This window comes from Polypterus senegalus, chromosome 1 (genome assembly GCF_016835505.1).
Source record: "Polypterus senegalus isolate Bchr_013 chromosome 1, ASM1683550v1, whole genome shotgun sequence".
Taxonomy (NCBI): Eukaryota; Metazoa; Chordata; class Cladistia; order Polypteriformes; family Polypteridae; genus Polypterus; species Polypterus senegalus.
In genome coordinates this window covers 297,248,946-297,268,605 of record NC_053154.1, presented here as the reverse complement: position 1 = coordinate 297,268,605, position 19,660 = coordinate 297,248,946, and the positions used below count along the sequence as shown (strand labels likewise).

The 19,660-nt window shown below is 37.1% G+C and overlaps 2 protein-coding genes across 2 annotated transcripts in view; one reads left to right on the top strand and one right to left on the bottom strand.

Moving 5' to 3' along the window:
- Nucleotides 1–211, top strand: part of cfap43 (cilia and flagella associated protein 43) — a 76,866-nt gene extending 76,655 nt beyond the window's left edge. Inside the window, exon 38 of the mRNA XM_039734477.1 lies at nt 15–211. Within this exon, the coding sequence (XP_039590411.1) occupies nt 15–187 (173 nt within the window). The 3' untranslated portion in view covers nt 188–211. The remainder of the gene's footprint in view (nt 1–14) is intronic.
- Nucleotides 113–9,527, bottom strand: sfr1 (SWI5-dependent homologous recombination repair protein 1). The gene is made up of 4 exons (XM_039734490.1): nt 9,325–9,527; nt 3,819–3,922; nt 2,526–2,924; nt 113–1,063 (listed from the first exon to the last, which is right to left on the bottom strand). Exons 2-4 carry the CDS (start codon nt 3,912–3,914, stop codon nt 872–874), a joined length of 687 nt encoding a protein of 228 aa, XP_039590424.1. The 5' UTR covers nt 3,915–3,922; nt 9,325–9,527; the 3' UTR covers nt 113–871.
- Between the last annotated feature and the right edge of the window lie 10,133 nt (nt 9,528–19,660).

Below are 19,660 nucleotides of genomic sequence, written 5' to 3'. Positions count from 1 at the left end.
TTATTTACAAACAGCTGTGGAAGATAACATAGCACTGAATAATAAAAAACGATACCAGGACATTGTTCAGAGGAAGAAACTGGTGGATCTGGCAAAGACTCAAGCTCAAGAAGCAGCCATACTAAAAGATAAACTTGAGAAACTGAGGATGAGAACTTTTCCTGCTTTGGTGCAACTAGAACACTGAAAATTCCAACATTCTTCATTCTAATAATGAATAAAAATCAGAAGGTTTGATGTGTTCCTGTTTAATCCAAATCAAAGCAGAATAGTTAGGTGTGTATAGCTGGCATTATGGTAATTACAAATATTTGGGGAAAAATGATGCAGCCTTGAGGTTTATATTTCAGTTCTTAAATAAGGCAAACAAAAATCATATTATCAAAAAGAGTGCACCAAATATTATTAAAATAAAATAGTCAGTTAGTGAATTTAGGACTTGTTATATCATAAAGGTGTAAATAAAGTTATTATATCATAAAGGTGTAAATAAACTAAAGTTACCTAAAAGCCTAATTTGTCTACTACTTTTGGTTACATCCAGCAGTAATTCCCATGGGCAGAAAACAAAATCAAAAACATACTTATCAAAGCAAGATAAATTCACCATGCTAGGTATGCTAACAAAATCAATATTAGAATTTCTTATGTGAAATAACAGGGAATAGATAGGTCTAAGCATCAAGTGAACTAGACTGCAATTTGATTTTACAAGTTTGGCAATATGGCATTTATTTATCTTAAGTGTGGAAAAGTTAAATACATACTATAAATATGGAACCTAAATACTAAACTTATAGAATTTTAGCAAGAAACTGAGCTGTTCAAAAAACAACCACATTTCATTGTATTCTAAATAATCATAGGCAGGTTACATATCCAGAAACTCTTCCTTTACTCTGTCATAGTGCAGTATCTTATCATCGAGTCCAAAGCCATCAATAAGCTGAGTGAGACTCAACTTACTGCTGTCTGAAGGAAGAACCGACTGCAGCTCATACAGCACTGACTGGCTGCATAATCTCCATTTACTTATCAGACACTGCAACACGTCCAAGTCATTCTAGGAAGGGGAAAAATGAATATTTTTTTAGAATTCAATTTTTAAATTATTTTTTATATACTAATATAATAAGCATAATATGCATTTTAATACATAAACTCACTTTTAAGTTAAAATTACTGCACATACTTTGTAAATTATACATCTTTCAGTTTTGTTTTTTTTTTAAAAAGTGTTTTGGGGAACTTTTAAAGCACTTAATAAATTGTTAAAATGAAAATGTTCGTAGTTGTTTATCTTTAGCTATTAAACACATTAATTCATTTTCCAAGCCTGGTTGTTACAGTTCACCCCAGTAACATCAGGCACAGCAAAGAAACCAACTCAGAACAGTACTGTTTGCTTATCATAGACCACATCAGCTAGGCTACGACAGAACTGATAGTCAACCTAACCAGCTTATCTTTAGGATGTGGGTTGTTTGTTCTTGGGGGTTGGACTGAAGTACATAAAAGAAAAAAAATCGGGAGTGGTCTCCCCTATAGACTTTCTCATATACTCAGATATGGGGGATGGATATTTGAGGAATAAACTGCAAGACAATTATTATATTTTTATATTCTCTATATTAAAGAACCATCAAGTACAAATCAAATCAAACTAATAATATATTGCACAATTATTTAAAAAGTAAGTTTGAATAAGGGTGGCGCAGTGGGTAGCACTGCTGCCTCGCAATAAGGAGACCTGGGTTCGCTTCCCGGGTCCTCCCTGCGTGGAGTCTGCATGTTCTCCCCGTGTCTGCGTGGGTTTCCTCCCACAGTCTAAAGACATGCAGGTTAGGTGCATTGGTGATCCTAAATTGTCCCTAGTGTGTGGGTGTGGGTGTGTGTGTGTGTGTGTGTGTCCTGCGGTTGGCTGGCGCCCTGCCCGGGGTTTGTTTCCTGCCTTGCGCCCTGTGTTAAGATATAGCGGGTTGGAGGATGGATGGAAGTTTGAATAAATCAGACTCTGCAGCTGCATGAATAAAAGGTAAAGTATAGCCGAAAGGTTGACAGACATCTATGTTTTGTACCTAATACTTGTTTGCAAAATTTGGTTGACCTAAGTGAAAGCGTACTCAAGTTATCGTGTTTACACACACACACAGACAGACAGACACAGATATAATTCCAAAATGCTATTTTTTTGACTCAGGGAGGTCTAAAACGTCAAGATTCATCAAAATCTTGACATTGAATCTTTGGACGAATACAATACTTTCTCCCTACACTTTGTATGCGAGAAAGTAAACAACACAGACATAGGAAAACTAAATCCCTTTGTCCTTATGGATTATTGAGTGTACATTGATGAGCAAAAATGGAAAATGTATATCTACAACACAACGATGTGTGAGAAAGTGAAGGGGTATGAATACTTTCTGAATTTACTGCATTTAACATATCGCCTTCATTAAAACCTTATCGCAATCTCACAAATAATCAGCAGTTCATTTTGAATAGACTTCTTACTTACGTACCTTTGCTCTATACATTTTCGCCATGCTCAGTCTACGAAGCGTCTCTTCTTGCTCTTGTACTTCTTTCTTCAGTGCATCATGTAAAATTTTAAGCTCCGTTTCTGGCAGATCAACTAGTGCTTGCAAGCAAACAGACTGGGACCGCAAGGAAATCACTTCACCAGTGTCTGTGTCAACAGAAAGTGGCTCAGTGGAGGCTATATGTTTCTTCACAGTGTGATATAATGCCTTCTCTCCAGTAATATCATTACTCATCTTGTCTGAACTTCCATTGGGAACTGGAGACACGGCTTCCACTTTAGCATCATCATCAATTTTAAGCCGTTTCGCCACAGAGAATGGCGATGTAAAGGAACGTCTGGTTTTCCTTAATCTCTCTCTAAGGGTGTCACTCAATGTCTAAAAGAAAAAAAAACTGGAATCAAATTCAGTAGTAAATCATCGTCTGGTCATGGTTTATCAATAAAGATCAGAAACAGCCATGTTGCAATTAGACATGTAAACCTGGAGCAAATCCAGGATGACCTGCCAGGTTATTCACATGGCAACATCCTTCATAACAGGTCAGTTTCAATCTCTTATTAAGCATGCTTAATCCATTTCAGGGTCACAGAAGCCATAACCTACAGTACCTCAGTAGCATGAGACCCACTCATACAGATACACATCTACATACTCATATGGGGCAAGTTTAGAGATTCCAATTAAATCTAACACATCTTTGGTAAGTGGGAAGCACAGCAAAGTACACAGAGACAAAGCCACAGATACATTGAAAGAACTTGAACCTATGTGTTTGGTACTAAAAGAAGCTGATTTAGAGTTACCAATCACCAGAACATGCACAGCTTTATAACGTACTAGGACAAAATCCACACAGACACAGGGAGAACGTAAACCTTACACAAGCAGTGCCATGGCAGGCTTTAGACCTCAGCACTCCAGAGCTGTGACCGGCACCCACCACTGCACTGTTGTAAACATCTTAATAAAAAGATGCACGTATTTATCATAAAGTGCAAATTGCAAGTCATACATTAAGAGTTTTCAGGCATTATTCATAAAACACTATGTTAAAATCTGCAAAACTTAGTGGTTATATTAAATAATTAAACAGTAAATTACACTGTGTTAATAATTTAACAAACTAAGCAATAATAATCAGTATGGAGGTGTACTGTACAATTTGGCTTTAACTTGAATTATTTTTGTTTTTTTGAGCACATCTCACCAAAACTGTTAACTTACATTAAAAAAGTAATATTTATATGAAATAAAACATTTCATCTTTACCTGCTTGTTTGTTGAGGTTTGTGGTTCACTAGAAGTAAGCTTGTCTTCTGGTGTTGTATAGATTGGTCTGGACTTTAATGAATTGGGGGTCTCCATTGTTAACCCTTTAAAAACAGTAATTCAAACACAGAATCTGTTGTTCAGTATACAGTGACTGAGGTGATCAAACACTCTGTTTTACATAATTTATAAACAAAAAGACACGTTGGGATATAGGGAAATAGTCACAAGTTTATCAGATTTACTAGCCCCCTTCCTATAGTGGATTCAGAAAGTATTCAGACCCCTTTGTATTTAGCATGCGTTACTGTGTTGTGGATTTCATTTTAAATGGATAAATGTTTGCTCATCTATCTACACTCAATAACTCATAATGACAAAGTGAAAACATGTTTTCAGATAGGTTTGCAAATTTATTATAAATCCAAAACTGAAATTTCTCAAGCATTCAGACCCTTAATTCAGTGCTTTGCGGAAGGCCCTTTGGCAGTAATTACATCTTCAGGTCTTCTTGGGTAAGTCTCTGTGAGTTTTGCACACCTGTATTTGGGCAGTTTATCCCATTCATCCTGGCAGATCCTCTCCTCTTCTATATTAAATGTAAAGTGGCTCTAAACTGCCATCTTCATTTTTCTCCACAGACGTTCTATGGTGTTTAAGCTTGAGCTTTGGCTAGGCTTGACTATTCGAGGATAGTCAGAAACGTATCTGAGAGACACTCCAGCATTGTTTTGTGTGTATTTCTCTGGTCATTGTTGCCCCTGTCTGAGGTGGTGCGCACTCTGGAGCAGGTTTTCTTCAAGAAATTCTCTGCATTTGGCTGCATTCATCAGTCTCGTTTCTGGTCAGTCTCCCTGTCCCTTTCGCTGCGAAGCACCCCCATAGCGTGCTGCTGCCAACGCTGTGCTTCACCATAGGGATGGTATTAGGAAAGTGATGAGCAGTGATTTGTCTGATTACACCAAAGTCCTTTACATGCCTGTTGTGATGTAAGATTTTGCATATAACTTGATAAATGTTTTGTACGTCTTTATTTGTAATTTAGGCAATGTAATTTAGTGTTACTTTGGTGAGAGGCATTCGTGTTTGCAAACACCCCAAGCCCCCCCCACCGTTTACGACTTTTCTTTGTAATCTTACGACAGGATTTGGGAGATGTGTCTTAAACTAGTTTGGCGAGTGTTTCTTTGCTAAAGGTTTTCTTTCATCCCCCACACAAAGCCAGGTTAGCTTAACATATGGTCTTGGGGAGTTGCAGGTGTTAAGATGTACTATTTCCCCCCATTGGTCTGAGATATGGCTGTTTGGAATTGGCTTGTCTCAGAGGCCTTTAAGTACCATGATATCCTATTGGCTGTAGGGGGCTGGACAGAAAACCTATAAATTTGCTTGCTCAACCACATTCTCTCTTCTAACCAACATATGATGAAGAAGCATCTCTCTTGCTAACCTGTGATGATGTAGAAGTATCTTTCTCTTGCTAACAACTGAAGAAGACCATCACACCATGAACTGAAGACAACACAATGAAGAGCACAGCTTCAGCCATTTTGAACAGACATGTGGCTAAAAGCTGAGCACCAATGATGCCTTTACTAGAGACATTAAGTAACTACAAGTCTGTGTGCCACCTGAATTACACATCACCATTTTATCAGGTTGTATGGTTGCCAATATTCAAATGTACTTTGCATTTTGTTGTTATTTATGAATATTATCAGTAATACATTATTTTATGTGTAACTTAACTCCTTCTTGTCTTTTTACTACATCTAATTGCCTGAGGTTATAGATATAGAAGGGAAGGTGGGGATAAGTTATATACAGTGGTAAGTCTATGAGATTGGGCATTCTATGGCTAAATATTAATAATACAATAGGGGAAAGTAGAGCAATATATATATATATATATATATATATATATATATATATATATATATATATATATATATATTACTCTACCAAGATAAAACAGTGCAGTTTGGCAAACTCCCAGCAGGCTATCATATGGTTTTTACTTGAGTGGCTTTCATCTAGCCACTCGACCATAAACACCTGATTGATGGTGTGCTGCTGAAATGGTCATTCTTCTGACAGAATCTCCCCTCTCAGCAGAGAAATTCTGAAGCTCTGTTAGAGTGACCATTGGATTCTTGGTTACCTTCCTGATGAAGGCCCTTCTTGCCCAGTTACACAGTCTGGCTGGATGTTCAACTCCAGGAAGAGTCCTGATGGTTCCAAATTCCTTTCATTTCACAATTATTTAGGGACATGTTGCTCCTAGGAATACTAAACTCTTTAGAAATGGTTTTATTCCTTTGCCCTAATCTGCGCCTCAACACAATTTGATTATGTAGGTCTACAGAAAAGTTCCTTGGACTTCATGGATTGGTTTTTGCCCCAAAATCCAGTGTGAATTGTGAACCTTATATACACAGCTGTGTGATTTTCTAAACAATACCCAATCAATTCATTTTGCCACAGGTGGACTCCAGTCAAGTTCTAGACTCATCTCCAGGATCATTAAAGCAAACAGGATGCAACAGACCACAATCTGGGGGGCCACAGCAAAGAGTCTGAATAGTTATAAAAAAGAGAGGTTTCAGATTTTGGTTTTTAATAAATTTGTAAACCTTTATGAAAACATGCTTTCACTTTGTCATATGGCAAGTTAATCCATCCATTATCCGACCCGCTATATCCTATTAAATCCTGTCCTGGGATTGTTCCCACCTGCCACAAGATGCCTACTGGCACATGTGTGACCCTGAATGGAATAATTTAATGCACCAGTACTCTCTCTGTCAAACGTACCAACCCCCAATTCCTGTGCTTCCATTTTCTTTCTCCATGTAATCAATCGCCACACAATGATCTCTGTAATAAATGTCAAACCAGCTGTAAGCTTAGAACGCTGATTCTACAAAAATGTAATGGAACATTGAAATATCTTTGTTATACATGTTTAAGTATTCCATCCATCCATCCAGGGTTGCACCAGTCCCAGCAAGCATCAAATGTGAGGCAGGAGCAATCCCTGGATGTGGCGCCAGCTCATCCCTGCCGCTGTGCCACCGCTCCCTCACATATTTAAATAAAGTTAACAATTTATCTGTAAAATGCAATATGCATACTTTAAAGGACTTCATCATAAAAATATCAGGTACACGTCCTGGTATTCTAATAGCACACAGCTCCAAGAAGATAACTCTTGGAAATCTAAATTAACTTAGAAGCCAGCCACCATTATTTGTAAACACACGCTTATTTCTATTGAATTGAACTGAATTACTTTATTGTCATTGTATGGTACAATGAGATTCAATATGCAAATCCTCCATAAATGCATTTTCCTATAAACTGATAAAGTAACAATAATAATAATAATATGATAAAAAAATGAAAAATATCCAATATGAATGTGTAAGTACAATAAACATGTGCATACAGTGCAGATAGTGCAAATGGTTCATACAGTGGATCAGGTTGTGCAATGTTACAGATGTAGTGTAAGTTTACAGTGAGGTAATTGTACTTATAAGTACAAGGAGTTCTGCCGCAAGCACTTGATGGACACAGCTCATGGGATGAAACTGTTTCTGAACTGCGAGGTCTGTACAGGAAAGGCTCTGAAGTGTTTGCTGGATGGGAGTAATTCAAATAGACTGTGGCATGGGTGAGTGGGATCCAAGCAGATGCTGGTGGCTTTCCTTAGGCAGCAGGTGCTATAAATTTCCTCCACGGCTGGAAGCTGTATCCCGATAATCCTCTGTACTCTCGACACAACCCACCATAGAGCTTTCCGATCAGCTGCTGTGGAGCTAAGATACCACACACACATACAGTGGTGCACGGAGATTAACAATGCAAAAGCAGGTCTGGTATTTGGAATAATTTGTTCATTGCGTGCACCATTATGAATGTTTACAGTCAAGTGAATTAAATATGTAAACAATACGCAATTAATTTTGGTGTAATTGATAAATCCCGTCACTGATGCAAATCTGAAAAAAGGAAGACCACACACAAAGAGTAGCACTGCTTTGATGCTGCATGCCACCAATTTGCAAAACAAAGCAGAAAAGTGCGTACACAATGGTGAAGGCTGCCACGAGAATGTGTGTGGCTTTACACCAAGTTTAGTTTTTATACATTACGATGTGAATGTGGAAACGGGCATACACAACATTTTTGTGTGTACGCACCATTTATATATCAGGGCCCTGGTCTTTGCCTACATATTCAATGACAAACTGTAGCCTTGCTCCAATGTTCTTTTGGACTATAAAAGCTTTTTCCTAGCACACCTTAAATTCACATGTAATTTATGCAATCTTTTTCTGATTGCTGATGCACTACCTTTGACTTCCAACTATCAGTACATGCTGCAATTAATTTTTGGAGTTAATGGATTGGGGACTTCTATTAGTATAAAACAGTCAGCACTTGGATTGCATTTGCTGGGCCAGCCAGTCCTGGACAAATTAGCAGTCATTTGAATTCTACACCACTTGTTGATGATATTTCCTTTTGAAATTATTTGCCAGATTCATGTATCCACAGCCTTTTTCCTGAGTGCCAGCGCTCTTTTGTTCTTGGCATGATGATTCCACACACATCAACATCAAACAGAAAACCAGACTCTTATCTTAAATAAGACTGGACCCAACTGCACACTCTCTAAGGAGACTGTGATCATTGGCACCTACTCTGGAACATCTGATTCTAATTTTACGGATTTGAAGTGGAGATAAATGGATAGCTATATTTAATTTTTCCACATTACAAATCTGCATTTCTATTCATTTGGTTTATGAGAAAGAAAACACCATGTCAGTTTGATGTGTCATTTGTTCAGGTATATCATCTTTATCTGTTGGCACTGTTTGCATAAACATGTAACGTTTGTGCCAGTTCAAATGTGTTGAAAAAGTCAGCAGTTTTCATGGGGTGTACTTAGTTTATCACATGACTGTACGTGTGAGCCACATATGGCATAGTTCATGAAGGACATAGTGAGTGTCTGTCCATCTGTCTGTCATTTTCACTTTGAATTTAACCATGTTTGACACTGACATTTATTTCAGTATAGCAATAGACGTTGAAATGATGAAAACTTTAAAAAACACATTCAAATTAGCTATTTTTAATTGTAATTTAATTTTAATACCCCCGTGACCCTGTGTTCGGATTCAATGGGTTGGAAAGTGGATGGATGGATGGATGGATGGATGAACTTGTCACATAGGATTGGTCAAGTTAATAGAAAGTAAAACAGGCACGTTAAGGTACTGCAATAGAATAACAAAAACAGCACTACCTGAATCCGAACGGCATCGTCTCGTACTAAGTTGTATCTTTATCATACAATATACAAGTTATTTGTTTCGTGAATTACCTTTATTTCCTTAAATAATTTAAATCCATTAATTGGTAGAGGTTTAACAAATACGTTTTACTAAATGGTTTTCACACAATTAAAACCTTTTATCTTCTCTTCACTAACCTTTAAAAAGGAGTGGTTTTAGCTGACATTATCCGTCATTCAAGCCAGAAAGCCGTGTATATAAGTGCTCCGAAAATTAACGCGGCAGACATAAACCGGGCAGGCAAAACACATCCAACGAACAAGTAAAGTCAAGCGCACTTTTGTTTTCTTTTTTCGCGCTGCCCGCCCGCTTCCTTCAAATCCTACGCCATTTCCTGTGAATGTGGTGTTCTGCGCATGTGTGAGAAAGTGGTGCATTCTGGGGAGTGTAGTATTCCCTGCCAGCTCACAGGACCTTGTCCTGATTAGGCAAAGAAAGATACCCTCGGCTGACTGTGCAGCTGGAGAAAATGGAACCTCAACAAGACTACTTTTAATGGTAACCGAAACCTTTCGTCTGATGCACCGTAAACTATTAGACTGTTACCTCGTCGTCAAGTTCGGGAGTGTAACAGTCTTCAAATAAACGCACAGTACACAAAAAGAACAGCGGTAAGGTTTGGAGACAAGCCGCACAGTTTGCTCTTAACAGTACGAAGTGCGTCAAATATTTACTACATTGTGGCGCAATGTTTTTTTCGTATTTACATGAAATATTTCAATGTTGTCAGACCATTAGGAAGAAAAACTTCCGCCTCAGTTAGGGAGAGAGAGAAAAAAAAGAAATATAACGTAAATCCAAGCAGTCCCAGACGTTTACTTGTAAAGAATGAGGTCTGAGGATAGCAGAGTACCGGGTGTTCCTCAGGATTGCAGGCATAATAGAGCACTACACTTGTAATTAAATCGCTGTTAACATTCTTTGGAAATTACTGTAAAGAGAATATGACTTGCATTTTTAGTATCCAGTTTCTGAAACCTTGTTTGCAAAATAAAAAGTATTTTAAAGTTAAACCCATGCTTAGTCCGCAGTGGGCATATTGGAAGACCTTTCTTCAAGATACACATGCACTCACACTGGGTCAACTTATTGTTGTCACCCAATCTAATTTTATGGTTTTGAACTGTGGAAGGCAACCAGTGGAGTGGAGAAAATCCACTTGAGTTGGGAGAAAACGATTTCTGAATACAGGGGTGCTCCTGCTGCGACGTAAAATGCCCTATTTGAGTGCAGATTCGGAGTGCTGTAACAGTCATAGGTTAAATACAATTACCACTTTACAAATTATTAATTACATAAATATACAGATTTATTACAAAACAAAGCAATTTCTGACTGATGTAAAAAGTTCCTAACAATATAATAATACATTTTATTTATATAGCGCCTTTCCCATGCTCAAGGCGCTTATATATGTACTGTATATTATATATGTATACATAATATATGTATTATACATAACTCAAATATATATATATATATATATATATATATATATATATATATATATATATATATATGTGTATATAATATATGTCCATAAGTATTATTGCTAATATATGGTCAGTTAAAAATGGAGGATAGGAGAACTAAAGGGCCAGTCAGCAGCATCCCTAGAGAAAATAAACCTCTGGTGCTCCACAATCAGTAAAAATATATATATATATCTTTAATTAAACTTTCATTTGTTTCAAGTGTATATGTAAAAGAAGAAGTTATATAATAACTGCTCTCAGGACATTGTTGCAAAACAGTTAAAAATCAAGTGTTTTCTCAATGATAGAGTGGGCCTGGTCAAAATGAATGTATTTCAAATACTTCCAACCAAAGGTGTCCCCAATACATCCATCTTTTTAACAGGGCTTTCAGTTTTGTGCTATACAGAAAAACACATGCACAGAGAAAGTAGAAGAATGTGTAGTGAAGAGCAGCATGGCGATGTAGTGATTAGTTGTACTGCCCCCCCCACAACCCCTGACCCCCAATTCTCTTACATTAACATTGTGCTTATGTGGAGATCATCTGAATTGCCCAGTATGATTGTGGTTTTGTCAATAAGAAACCAGATATTGATAACAGTAAGTGACTTTTTTATTTTGTTTTGTGGTAAATGTGACATAGTAAGACAGGTCCTTTGTGAATAAAGAGCACAAGGTGACTCATTGTTGACACTGGGATAGCAACTACTAGTCCTTGAGTTATTAACAACATGGAAACAATGATAATTTGCACTTACAATATAAATGTTTCCTTGGTTAAGAAGTGTAACTAAAGTACTGTAACAAAAAACATAATTTTGTCATAGTCACTTAATTGTTGTCATTTTTGAGTGCAGGAAATCTGTCTTTTGCAGGGCAAAGGTTAGCTGAATAAATTAATATTACATTTCATAGAGATTAAGTTTTTAAAGTATTTAAAATATTTGTTCATTAGATGGTAATTCAGTCTCACAGTGCGTTAACTCTAGTTCACATCTGAGTTCAGGTTTTTGATGTTCTTGTATTGTGTGCATAGTTTCTTTCCTTCTGTCTGTAGATGTGCTTTTATGTTGACTAATAAATCTAAACTCCCCCCCACATTCAGTCTGAATGAACTTGGTGGGTGCACTGGTGTGCTGTGCCATAGACTTGCATTCCATCCAAAGTCTGTTTCAAAGTTACACTTTTTAAAGGTTGAAAGACTCTCATGGTTCCTCAGGGTTGTATGCTGTAAAGAATGTGAATTTGCATAATAAAAGAACATAAATAATTCTCCAGAAAGAGAGGTATTTTGGATAAATAAGCCCCTCAGTCTTATTTTTTATCAAATACAGTACTAAAAAGTTCTTTCTATGTGTAACGTCATTTTATGGTCGGCCAGGACAGCCACGGAGATATATAGAGAAGCATTTATCAGGTTGTGAGTCAACATGCTTTAAATAAAGGTGTCAGCTTTTGGTCTCAGTCCAGTTCTGAAAAGTTTATACATACAGTCTCTTGTGATCATTTATTTTCTCTTCTTGAAGCCCTAAACTGAAATAAATGAATGTTGGCTTGCAAAAAGGAAGGTGTTTTCAGCATTCTAGGTTAAGAAGCATCTACAGCTGAAAGATTTGGTTCAAGCGTCTGCTTCAGAGTCAGACAAATGAAGGTGTATCACACATCTGTGGGCACTGTGACAAATCAAACCACTGAAACCTTGGCATGGGGCCTCAAACAGTCATCCTTATAAAACAAGAACCTTTATTTTGTTGAAAACACCCCTTTTAGATTTTATGTACAAGCTCTTTGTTATACCAGCTGTCCAATGCAGGTAAAAATTCCATTTGTATCCCTTTCCACCAGAAGGAGTTTGTGTGATGTCATGTGTACAAAGGTGTGTGGGCCAAGTAGGTTGGCAGGTCTACTAAATAGTAATAACAGTGATGCTAATACCACTCCTACTACTAATAATACAAATAATCCATTTTATATGCTGTATAATATAGTTTGTAGCAGTGCTTCTCAAACTTGGTCCTGGGGACCTGCTGTGCCAGTAGGTTTTTATTCCAAATTAGAAATGATAAAACTAAGTTTAGTAAATTTTCATTAAACTGTAATAAGCAATTATGTGGGGATAATGTTATTTTTTTAATTTTAACAATACTTTCATCCTGAATTTCATTCTGTGTTTCTAGGTGTTCTGGTTATTTAATCCATTATTTACTAATTAGTGAGTCTGATGCTGAAGTAGTTGCAACCTTTCATAATTTAATGTTGTTTACCCGCAAGTCTGCTCTGCTTGTTTTTAATTGTCATATTACAATGAAGATAACAAGCAACACAAAAAAGGGCAAAACAGCATAAGTGAGTTAAGCATTTAAAGCTGTAGCACAAATAGAAATATTTCTAAATGTCTTAAGTGTAAATATTGTACTGCTGTGATTTTCTGAATGTTGAATACGAGAAGAGAAAAGACCAGCAAATTAAAATAAGTAGATTAATGTATTATCAATTAATATCACTGATTATGAATCTATCTATCTATCTATCTATCTATCTATCTATCTATCTATCTATCTATCTATCTATCTATTATTTAGTGCTATACCTGTCTATCTATCTATCCATCTGTCTATCTATTATATAATGCCTTTATTATCTATCTATCTATTGTGGGGTACAGCCCAGACACAGACAGAAAGACATGATGTTTCACCACACACATTTATTTACACTTATTATTTACACAAGTGAGCACAAACCCAGTGCCGCAGCACCAATCACCCCTCAAGTCCAGGTCTTCTCACAATGCCTCTTCTGGTCTCTGGTCCACCTCCACTCCCCTCCTCTAAGACTCTTGTCCACTTCCACCCGACTCCAGCCATCGAATTGAGGGAGGTGGCCTCTTATATCCACACGCAGACGAGCTCCAAGTGCTTCCCAACACTCCTCCACCGACACTCCCTTGTGTGGCGGAAGTGCCGGTTGCGCACCCAGAAGCACCCCGGGTGTCCCCGTTCCTCTTCCCCCCAAGTCCAGGGCTCCAAAGGCAGCGGGGCGCCCCCTAGCAGTGACCATGGGCTCCTACTGCATTGAGCTTCCAAGCTCCCAACCTGTGGTCCCCAAAGCAACCAGGGCGGTCACCCCCACATGGTCTGGGAAAGGCGCAAGCCCTCCTCTGGTCCTCCTGGGCGTCCCGGCTGGGTCGCCTCCCCAGCTGTCTCTGACACTATCTATCTATCTATCTATCTATTATTTTGTGCTTTACCTATCTATCCATCTGTCTATCTATTATATAGTGCCTTTATTATCTATCTATCTACTAGCAAAATACCCGCACTTCGCAGCGGAGAAGTAGTGTGTTAAAGAAGTAATGAAAAAGAAAAGGAAACATTTTGAAAAAAAGTAACATGATTGTCAATGTAATTGTTTTGTCACTGTTATGATTGTTGCTGTTATATATATATATACATACACACACACACACATATAAACATATATATACATATACATATACACATATATACACATACATCCACATATATACATATATATATATATATATACACATATATATATACACACATATATATATATATATACATACATATAGATATATATATACACACGCACACATATATATATATATATATACCCTTTGGAGTGCGAGCAGCTGTTGCTGGGGGTGCCAGAATCCATCGAGGAAGAAAAATGAAAAATATTATTTGTACAAAATCTTAATTTATGGATCCATTCCTAAATAAGTAAATGGGCAGGCTATTTCGTATCAGTGCAATACGCTGCTTGTTAAAATGGATGACTCCCGCTCTTACGTGCACTTAGTGCTGCGTGGGTATTATAAACTATCGTATCCGTTCAAGTTTTATTTAAATCTATACTAATAAAAGGCAAAGCCCTCACTGACTGACTCACTGACTCCCTGACTCATCACTAATTCTCCGAGTTCCCGTGTAGGTAGAAGGCTGAAATTTGGCAGGCTCATTCCTTACAGCTTACTTACAAAAGTTGGGCAGGTTTCATTTCGAAATTCTACGCGTAATGGTCATAACTGGAAGCTATTTTTCTCCATATAATGTAATGGAGTTGAGCTGGATGGCCGTGGGGGGCGGAGTTTTGTGTGACATCATCACGCCTCCTACGTAAGTTCGTAGAGAACAAGGAAGACCTCCAAACAGCTCTGAACAAAAAACGCCATTTCACAATTGAGAAGGCAGAAAAAGATTATGAAGCAAGTGATGCATACAAGCGTATTCATAAATACAAGCATATTCATAAGTACAGCTACTGCGGAAACAAAGCACGCCGTAAACCATAAGTTTATATTAAGTTTATAGACACACTCCCGCTGCCGTTTGTCATGCCTACGGCGAATGATGGTATTCGCGAGATACAAGTTTACTGAGAAGACACGAGGTATAAACGAGACTTTAGATCACTTTGTAACAGAGTTAAAATTGCTGTAGCAAGAAACTTTTAAGTGTCGGGTCTTAGCTAACATTAAATAAACACATCCTCCAAATACGAACCAGATTGCAAGAAATAATGATGATCAAATCCTTGATGACAGCAACACTCATAAAACAATTACTGTATATTGACAATCATGTTACGTTATTTTTATGTGGATGTATGTGTATATATGTGTATATGTATATATATGTTTATATGTGTGTGTGTGTATGTATATATATATATATATAACAGCAACAATCATAACAGTGACAAACCAATTACATTGACAATCATGTTACGTTATTTTCAAAATGTTCCCTTTTCTTTTTCATAACTTCTTTAACACACTACTTCTCCGCTGCGAAACGCGAATATATATATATATATATATATATATATATATATATATACTAGCAAAATACCTGCAGTTCGCAGCAAAGAAGTAGTGTCTATATATATATATACACACACACACATATAAACATATATATATATACATACATGTACATATATATACACACACACATATATATACATATATATACATATACATATCTACATATATACTGTATATACACATATATATATATACAAATCTACATATATATACCTACATATATATATTAGGGGTGGGACTCAATTAAAAAAATTAATCTAATTAATTAGAGGCCGTGTAATAATTAATCTTGATTAATCGTATGTAATCACACATGAAAATTTGCCCTAAATGTTTTTTTTTAATTAGAAGGGTTTTAGTGGGCAACAGAATCAAATAATAGACATGGACATGAATATTGTAAACTCAAGCTCTTTTAATTTCTGAAAAAAAAAGCTTTTAAACTGCATTTCAATTCCAAACAGAAACAAAAATACAGTATCATCCCTGGCTAAAATTGGGCAGTCTTAAAAATAAAGTGGTAGTTTAATTACTTTAAGTACATTTTCAGAATGGTATTGTCTTTAAATAATAATAACCAAAATTTCAACATAAAGTGCAGTTTTTCCTCTTAAAAAAATAAGTCAGAAACATAAAAGGTAATTTGACCAGCTTCATCTTTAAACTCTAAGTAACCTTAGCCAAAATTATTTTGTACATTAGGCTAAAACAGTGTGATCATTGAACATTTTGTAATTAGATGTAATTAGAATTACTAACGGTCACGGAAGTCCAATGATCCCCAGTAAGAGCCACAAAGTCCGCTTTCTGTAATGCATCTAATTTTGCTTGCTTTTCAGTGTGCAGAAAACCATGCTTTTATCAAGGCTTCGCTTGGTTAGTCTTTTGAAATGAAATTTTCCTCCGATCAGTCGTAGGAACGCGCTTTATTCCGACTCTTAACATTTTTTTAGCTCTGATGTGTGCATCAATGTAATCGATTTACAGGGCCGCTGCTGGCCAAATGGGTGCCCTAAGCAGAAATTTACTTTTGTGCCCCCTCCCCCAAATATTACGGAAGTAAAAATAAAATAATAAAAAAACACCTACTATAGGGGCCAAAATAGAACTTTATTCAAATAAAAGTAAATACATAAATAAATTGTATCATTTATAAATTACAATTGTAGCTCTACAGCAAAAAATACAAACTAAAATTACACTTTAAATAAAACATTTATAATAAATAAAATAAACAATGATAAACTGAAATAAAATCAACACTGTCATCTGCTGGAGCTTTCCAAAGTTCAAAATTTACAAAGGCACACTTCTGCTTTTTCTTGAGGCAAAGTCGTAAATGAGCTCTTCATATGATAAAGCTTTTGCTAATTCAGAGTTGTTGCTGACAATTGCCTGACCGCTCATGCGCTCTTGTGCCATAGATGAGCGCAAGTACGTTTTGATGAGCTTCATTTTAGAAAAACTTCGCTCAGCAGAGGCAACAGTTACAGGGAGTGTCACTGCTATGCGCAGAGCAATCCAGAGATTTGGTGTACATGCACGAGCTTCACCTTGGGCTTTTTTTTTACTTTCATTTCTCAGCGCCGGACTGTTGATGTCTCTTTCCAGGAGCAGGCATATTGTTCAATTATTATCATTTTTGGCCAAATAGGCAGTCGTAACAGAGGTGAGGGCGCGCGCCTCATCACGTGTGCTTAGCCTACTCTGTGTTCACTGCAAAGTGCAATATATACATTTATATTTTTGTTTATTTGTATATGTATATTACTAATATTAATTTATTATTATAATATATAAAAATGATTTTTTTGAGCAGCTGGGATGGTGCAGCCCTGGGAGTTGGTGCCCTACGCAGACTGCATACTCTGCGTATAGGGAGCAGCGGTACTGTCGATATACCAGAAAATCATGCATTGACAAAAGTTCCCCTTTGCTTGGAATTAGTGTGATTAAATGCGTTATTTTTTTAACGCATCGAAGCTTCTCAGCTGTGCTTGTGCTAAGAAAAGGAAACATTTTAAAAATAACGTAACATGATTCTGCGTTAACCGCATATTTTTTCATACGTCTCAAACCAAGGGGATGCAAGGGTAAAATGAATCGGGAAGCATGCGTACATACTCAGTGCATCCCCTCTCGGGAATCGAACCTCGGATGTCGGCGCTATGCGCCACGGTGTGTGGCTTGTCTATTTGAGAGTATGTAGATCGATGTGTATATATATGACAGGCATGACAAACGGCAGCGGGAGTGTGTCTATAAACTTAATATAAACTTACGGTTCACGCCGTGCTTTGTTTCCGCAGTAGCTGTACTTATGAATATGCTTGTATTTATGAATACGCTTGTATGCATCACTTGCTTCATAATCTTTTTCTGCCTTCTCAATTGTGAAATAGCATTTTTTGTTCAGCGCTGTTTAGAGGTCTTCCTTGTTCTCTACGTACTTACGTAGGAGGCATGATGATGTCACACGAAACTCCGCCCCCCACGGCCATCCAGCTCAACTCCATTACATTATATTGAGACAAATAGCTTCCAGTTATGACCATTACACGTAGAATTTCGAAATGAAACCTGCCCAACTTTTGTAAGTAAGCTGTAAGGAACGAGCCTGCCAAATTTCAGCCTTCTACCCACACGGGAACTTGGAGAATTAGTGATGAGTCAGTGAGTCAGTCAGTCAGTCAGTCAGTGAGGGCTTTGCTTTTTATTAGTATAGATATAAAAAGCAAAGAAGTTTACCTGTTTCAATGCCTCCATTACCTGAAACATTGTGGTAGAAGTCCTGAGAAAAACTCCAGTGAAATAGGAAGGTTGAGACCTAAATGAAACAATCAGTCATACTGTAAATTTATTGTGCAGTGATTAACAGTGCTGCCTCACAACGGTTGGAGAGGCTGCCCACTGTACATTTTAAATTATCCTTGTGTTTGAGTGGATTTCCTCCCACATCCCAAAATCTTTCTTAAGTGTGGATGTGTGCATGAGTGTGCTGTTTGGTAAACTTGAGCATGTTTGGTATCTTATGCCTGACACTGCTGGGGTAGACTCCAACTTCCAATTCCTTAAATTACATAATATTGTTTTAAAAATAATTTGCAGGGAGACAAGCTTATTTGCCCTTATTTGTCCTTATTTGTCCATGACCTCAACAAAGCAAGGATAGGCACACAATGAAAACAAGCTTTGTGGTCTGCATGCCTGTGGTAGAAGTGAAAGTCTTTTTCATCATGTCCAAGGGCGGATGTCAGTATTGTGTTACATTGCTAAGGTTACAAGTTGCCGTAGAAAGTCTTGTAGCCACGTAGTAATGTGGCCTTTTCTGGCCCCATGAGCACAATGCACCCCCAGTTCTCTTCAATCCCATTTAAAGCACCAGGCAACAAGGATACTGTAACTCACATATTTCCACATTCCCTCAAAACACCCCAGCCTGAAACCTTTCCCTTGCTCAGTTAGGCTCCAGAAAACATCCTCTTTGTATTTCAGCCCCAATTATTGTATCAACCAAAACATACAGATATGAAAATGCTTTGTAAAGTTTTGTGAACAATTACATGTTCATAGAATAAGCAGTCAAAGAGGTAAAGCAGTTTAAGAAAACATTAAAATGGATTGAGGCATTCCGTTTTATGAAAAGGTTTAATGTCAGAATACCATTACATTAATGTGGTTTTTATGCCGCACAAGCTTGTACTGCAGCTTATTCACATGTCAGTAAACTTTAACAGTACAGAAGCATTCTGCACTTTTTTTGAACACTTGGACTCAGGCTCACCACTAGATGAAAAAAAATTTAAGAAAATTATTTACAGGAAAAGTAAGTATAATGTAAAGGGTGAAAACAAAAGTACAAAGCACACGCACACTTTCTTATCTTCAGAAGGCCTGTGTAAAAGATAAAACAGGTGCCAGGATCTCCAACCCCTGGAAATGCCATCTGCTCTGTGTACTCCTTCTTTCTAAGTATTCTTCATTTTGCTTCTCTGTGACCCTGCCTGAGGTGGTTGTTTGTTTTTGCCCAACTTTAAGGTACTTTATCACTGACCTAAGATGGGCTTTGTTGTGTTTTAGCCAGGGTTCCTGTCCTGACTGGGGTTGAAATGTCTCTTTTATGTCTATTTTTTTCTTCAAGAA

What these genes read in the sequence shown, in the direction of transcription:
- sfr1 (XM_039734490.1), bottom strand. Translation starts at nt 3,914, where the DNA reads ATGGAGACCCCCAATTCATTAAAGTCCAGACCAATCTATACAACACCA. An exon ending in AAACCTCAACAAACAAGCAG is followed by an intron (nt 2,925 to 3,818) that starts GTAAAGATGAAA and finishes TTTTTCTTTTAG; the next exon opens with ACATTGAGTGACACCCTTAG. An exon ending in CGAAAATGTATAGAGCAAAG is followed by an intron (nt 1,064 to 2,525) that starts GTACGTAAGTAA and finishes TCCCCTTCCTAG; the next exon opens with AATGACTTGGACGTGTTGCA.